Source organism: Cyprinodon variegatus, unplaced genomic scaffold, assembly GCF_000732505.1.
Source record: "Cyprinodon variegatus isolate N-32 unplaced genomic scaffold, C_variegatus-1.0 Scaffold201, whole genome shotgun sequence".
In the NCBI taxonomy this organism is placed as follows: domain Eukaryota; kingdom Metazoa; phylum Chordata; class Actinopteri; order Cyprinodontiformes; family Cyprinodontidae; genus Cyprinodon; species Cyprinodon variegatus.
The window spans coordinates 104,157-110,527 of record NW_015150654.1 but is presented as its reverse complement, the minus strand read 5'-3'; the positions used below and the strand labels follow the sequence as shown (position 1 = coordinate 110,527).

Sequence of the window (6,371 nt, the reverse complement as noted above, 5' to 3'; positions counted from 1 at the left end):
TGGTTCAGATTTTAATTGAAGATATCCGCGGGTGACGGGTCAGGTTCGGTAGTCATCCTAACGGGTTGGTAAAACTCGACCCGTGCAGGACTCTAGGTGCCATATCCATAGCCCACCCACCCACTGCCCAGGTGTGGTGAAGATAAAGTGATAAAGTTAAAACTGAACATCAGAATGAAATGACTATGAGCATGGGATGGTTGCTGGTGCTGGTTGAGTTTGTCTAAACATTGCAAGCACTTTTGAACTACTGGGTTGTTGATGCAGAATTATTTTTTGTTAATAAAGAATAGACAAAAAAATCTGTGAACAATATCTTTTTATGTTGCAAAGACCAAAGGATATTGGACACAATGGATCTCAGACTAAAAAACATTAAACCTTGCAGCAGATGGGCTAAACCCCAGATGTCAGCTGAATAAGAAACTCTTGGAACAATTCAAACTCTGGACTATAACAGATTGGAAAAACATTGCCCAGTTTGACCTGTCTCAAATGGGAGGGTCACCATTTTGTGCAAACAAAAGCAAACCTTTTGGTTCTTAATTGCTAAGGTTGATGATGGTGGTGTAGCCATATTTTCTTTCTTTACTTCCCTTCGGATTATGGACCGTGTCACAAAGCTTACATCATGTCAAAAAGGTTTCTTGAACATAGTATTGAAATAACTGAACAGCAGTGGCTTCCACTGTCATTAGATCAATATCCAAAAGAGCATCTGTTAGATGTACTTATAAGATAAATATGTTGACCTCATTATGGTACTGAAACGGGAATTTGAGGTAGCTCTTAAAGTGAAAGGCTGGACAACCTAGTTCTTGTGGATCTCAATGCCCATGTAGTATTGGCCATTTGATATAAAATAAATGTTACCCATTTTGTATTTTTTTTTTCATAAAATCAAACCAGCTGCACTGTAACCTATCTAAAAGCCAAATGGAATTCACTTTTTTCTACCTGCACATATTCCTGTCTGTAAAGACACAGGAAGAGATAGAGGCTCTCTGAACATACCTGAAGGTCAACTAAGGGAACAATTCATTTCTGTGCTTTCCCCTAATTTATTGTTGGTGTGCAGTTTGAAGGTACTGCTTTGGAGAAAAGCCCAGACAAAAGCAGTTTCTCAAGAGCGCTGTATGATTTGATAATAAAATTTTATTATTTTTTTTCATCTAATCTGTCATGCATCTCAACGCCAAGCACTATACTGTAATAGTGAAGCACATACAAGTAAATGTATTTCCATCCTAGGGTCATTCCAAATGTGATAATGTTAGCAGGATGCTTGGAAAACAGGACTCATGGCCGAGAAGATCAGAAGTGGCAATTCAGTGTATTTTCTTGTTGCTGATGAAGTGTCAAGAATCTCTTTTTTTATTTTTTTTCGTCAGGAGAAAGACTGCAATGATGCTTATAGCCGTTATTTATTTCCTTTTTTCTCACATAGGAGGCTTTACCTGACATCCCATCAAGAGTTGGCATTTTATGTGCTCTGCACCTTAAAAGCAGGTTCAAGGCACCTCTGTGCTTCATCGTATTACCAATCAGATCAGGTTGTTTTGTGTGCAGTTCCTGCAGCTCCATTTTTCTTCCCAGAGCACTACATCTAGAGTGATTGTTGACCTCATCATCACAATATGTAGGAGATGTTGATGAGGGTAGAAAAAATAATTGCTATAAAACTAAATTAAAGATGGAATGCCTTGGAAATGCTGGCTTATCCAGCCTGGAAATTGAAATGTGTCTAAATTAAAGAAACTAAGAATTTCCGCTCTGTCCATATGTGCCTGAATATGTTGCTAAAACTGGAGATGATGATGCATTTGGGGATCTTATCCACGGTTAAATGGCCTAATAGGTGGGAGAAACTGAGAAATTGGTTTGAAAAACTCCAACCGAAGTAAATGTTAAAATATTGTATTTTCTACATACATATTCATTTTATTTGACTAATTATTTTAATGATTTTAATAAATTAAAAAAAATGTAAATTAGAATAGATAACAATTTTAAGTAACTGCAATTTAACTTTTTAATCATTTTGCCTACAGCAAGTAGCTCGACTAATTTTCTGCTATTAACTTCTAGTTTGCAACTGCGTCAATATCAGACTGATTGAAAAATTTAATATAGATGTCAGCTTCCTCCAAATAGGTAATAGGCTAACACCAAATGTATATATATTCACAGTATCTTATAAACTCAATGTAAAGTACAAGATTTTCAATATTTTAGCAGCAATTGCACAATTGTTTTTTCTTGAAATTTTAAATAAACGCAGTGAAATGATGACGCATTTTGTTTAGAATCTTTTGTATTAATAGGGTAAAGTGGAGGATTATTCTCTTAACTACTGGGGAAAACATCAGTTCTGACACACAACAGGCAGCTAATATTAGGATGTAATAAATACACACATCATCAATGATAACTATTCTAACATAAGCATAACCGCTCTGAGTGCAAAAGATTTCACCCTCAGTCACTTTAATGGAAGGGTGTAATTTGTTTGGTCTGTTTAACACTCTGCTTGTCCACATGTTTTTAAAGCTCATTGAGGTGTGTAATATATATATATATATATATATATATATATATATATATATATATATATATATATAAATATAAATATATATATATATATGTGTGTGCAACTATAAATATATATAATGTTAAGTTTCCTGTTATGACAAAGCCTATGTGTTTTTATACTGACTGATGGAGAGCCGTGGCTCATTTTAACCCCTGGCTGCCAGAGCGCTGCAAGTGCAAGTCACAGCCTGTCGCACTAACAACCAGGGAGGAAAAGCAGCAAACAACAAACTAGACATAAAGAAGTAGAGGGAGTAATATTTGTCCAGGTCTGTGGCTGCCTAGAGGGTGTATGTCAGAAAACTGTAAAAGACTGGTATATTTAGCATTTTTATGCAGTCAGGCTACAGAATAAATAGGAACTGTTGAACTGAGCTGTTTAAAAGTTGTCAACAAGGAAGGGCAGATACTACATGAACAAAGTCCATTTTATTTTCCTTTACAATTCAAAGCTGTTGTATTAACAGACTGACCTAAATACATGGCTACTATAATTTCAGGTTACAGAGAATAATAAGCTGTGTTTTCAATATTTTATACATGCTCTTGTTGGTTGTTTTCATAGTGTTTTCATAATAAATTTTCATAATATATAGAGAAGCCAGTTTCCTTCTTCTGAATTCCAAGATTCGAAAATTATTGTCTTCTTCTTGAACTTTCAGATGGCCACTCACTAAGCCTGGCCTGGATCTGCCTGAGGTTTCTTCCTATTTAAATCACTCTTTTTCCCTGTTATTAGCTGACTAGCTAGAAAGCCCAGAGATACGAGAATTTTCGTCAGCCTCCAGTCCCCCCAACAGTACTTCACAACTCATGAATCCCTTTTAAGATGTAAATGTACCATTAGCGCTGTTGTGGGAGAACCACTCCACCCCCTTCAGTTTCGGTTTTAGCTCAAGCCTCTCTCATGAGTGTTTTACCTGAGAGCAGGGGAGGAAAAAAATCATATTTGTAATTAAATATAACTAGGTCTGCGTCATCAGTGTCGCCAACACCAGAATGATTTCAGACAACGGGGCCACCAGCGCAGCGATCAGACGATAACCGATCTGTACAATAAAAATAGCTGCATGAGATGGAAAGCAGCAAGAATATTTATACAATAATGACCATCTGTCCTATTTATTAGGGGGCAAATACAGCTCAAGTCACTTCAGCGCGGGGTTTGTGTTAACTGGTAAATGGGACAATTGTAGCTTCATATGTAGTGCTTTTCCCTGGGTAAAATAAATGTTACTACTGTTTGTCATTTTCTAAGCTGAAATATTGAATGACATGAAAAGGTGAGACAAGAAAACATACAATTGTTCTCTAAGTTGTTCTTTCTTTCAAATAGTGAGCTTTGCAATATAAATGAGTTTGTTGGTGAATGGACAATATAAATAGGCTCTGCCTTGCCTTGTTGGAAAAGCATGGTTATGACCTGTTCTCAGCTCAGGACCTAGGACCTGTATGATATCTGGTTGTTCAATAGGTTTGCCTAAATAAAATATTTAGATATGACTTATCAATATATTCATGCAAAAAAGTCTGATGTTGCAGGGGGAGGTAATGAAAAGTGCTTGGAGCATTACAATAAGGACAGTTAGCAAGGTAGAGTGAATACACAAACTTGAAGAGGGGAGGGGGGCTTGCAGAAAAACTGGAATTCTCTGGGACTTCTGGTGTTAAAGGGAGCTTTTCCTCTCCACCACCGCTGCATACATGCTTAGTGTGAGGTACTGCTGTTTATCAACCAAACAAGTTGACAAATGTCCCTTCATACTCATCCAGGAGGAGCCATTCCTGCCAAGTCAACGATTCAATGGAATTAACTTGGTTTAATAAATGATGGCTTATTTAGTGCCTCTTTAACCAGATGCTGGTTCTGTTAGTACTAAAGCTGGATACAAAAAGGAGAACATGATAAATTGTGATCTGATCTGTAGACAAGTAAAAAACAAGAAAACGAGTGAATGTCCTCATCTAATCTTTATCCTTTTTCTTTTTTTTAAAACCAACATTATATTCTCTGTTCAAGGCTTTCTCTTAGCCTATTTAGAGTGAAATAAAGCTGTTGAAAAATTATCCAACATTTTTACTGAAAGAATGTTTCAAAGAAACTGGTATTGATTTCTCCAGAGGTTGGCAAAATAACTAATTTGTTTCAACATTTTCATTTCCTCCTTCAGACACTGAAAGATCCCAACCTGTCAGCAAGGAAGGACTTCCAGAGGGAAGCAGAGCTCCTGACCAACCTGCAGCATGACCACATTGTTAAGTTCTACGGAGTCTGTGTGGATGGAGATCCGCTCATCATGGTGTTCGAATACATGAAGCATGGAGACCTGAACAAATTCCTAAGGTCAGTGTTTCACTAGATGTGCATAAAAATAAAAATTGTCATTATCAGTGATGTTGCTGGCATGGCTGTTTCTTTTAACCTTGAAGTAACCATATTAATATGTGTAGAACTCAGTTGAAATCTACGTTATCAAGCTGGGATGGCTGCCGAAAAGTCTGTTCATGAAAATTAGTGAGGTTAAGTACTGCACAGTACAGTAATCATTAGGTTTCAGGAATGCACCAGGAATGACAGGTGGGACGTGTTTATAGAATAATAAACCATTGTTGGATGTCTACGGAGATGTGTTCATGTTATCGTTCAACGATTGTTCTGACAAACCTTGGCATAAAAGGCGTTTTAAGCAACACAAAGTTGATTATTGAACTTTGTCAACCCTCTAATGAAAAAACTTTGCAAGGAAAATTGACGGATGTGGTATGCAACTTGTCAGAAGATGAATCAAAACCATCACAAATTTGCAGGTCATACTTGTGACAATTGGAGAAAACAGAGGTGGACAGGTGAGTCCTCAGAGTAGCCATGTTTGTAATGCCCTAGCATGGCCCTTCTGTCGTCATTCATGTTCTGCCCCAAATAACACTGCTGGCATGTCATTGGTCCGACTCGCTGGTGGTTACAAGACAGATGTATTAGTGGGAGTCCTTCAAGATGGATTTGTTGTGAGAATGAAAATTCTGATTTCATGACAATCAAGCTTACCAGACAGAGCTTATGATTCTTTGTCCATACCACAGAAAGTACCTTCTGTTTAGATTCTCCATATTCTCCTAGTTTGGATTTTTTTTAGATACTTAGAAATTGAGATTCAACTTCAATAAGGAAGTCAGAAAAGAATATTTAGAAAAGCGACCAAGAAGCCAATGGTAACTTTGAGGATCTGCCGCGATCCAAAACTTAGGTGTTCTGTCTGCAACATTACTATTACTGTTCCACAAGGTTTGTCATGGTTGTGAAAACATCCATCCATCCATCCATCCATCCATCCATCCATCCATCCATCCATCCATCCATCCATCCATCCATCCATCCATCCGTCATCCATTTTCCGTCATGCTTATCCCTGCTGAAGTCGTGAGAGGTGCCGGTGGTTGTAAAAACATCCTGTGGATATTTCACTTCTAGTCAAACAAATCTAGGAGTTAGAATGGCCCAGTAAAACTCAATGTTCAAATCTAAGCAAGGGTCTGTGGCAAGATGATAACCATGCACAATTCCTCTAAATCCAGTCTGAAAGAGCTATTTCCCAAACAAGAGCACTGCGCATAACTTATAACACCAAGGCCATGTTGAAACATGGAGGTGATGGAGACATGGTCGGGAAAGCTTTATTTCAGCTAGGGCAGAGTTCAACAAAATTGATTTAAAAAAAATTACTGGATCTAAATATGAAGCAACAGTATGAGGCAAAAACGAAAGTAGGAAAAAGTAAAAC

At 37.4% G+C, this 6,371-nt stretch overlaps 1 protein-coding gene across 2 annotated transcripts in view; it reads left to right on the top strand.

Moving 5' to 3' along the window:
* The window catches only part of ntrk3 (neurotrophic tyrosine kinase, receptor, type 3), a 340,701-nt gene that overhangs the window by 291,471 nt on the left and 42,859 nt on the right, over positions 1 to 6,371 (top strand). For both annotated transcript variants that reach the window (XM_015379852.1, XM_015379851.1), the window contains exon 13: positions 4,764 to 4,936. In XM_015379852.1, the coding sequence (XP_015235338.1) occupies positions 4,764 to 4,936 (173 nt within the window). The remainder of the gene's footprint in view (positions 1 to 4,763; positions 4,937 to 6,371) is intronic.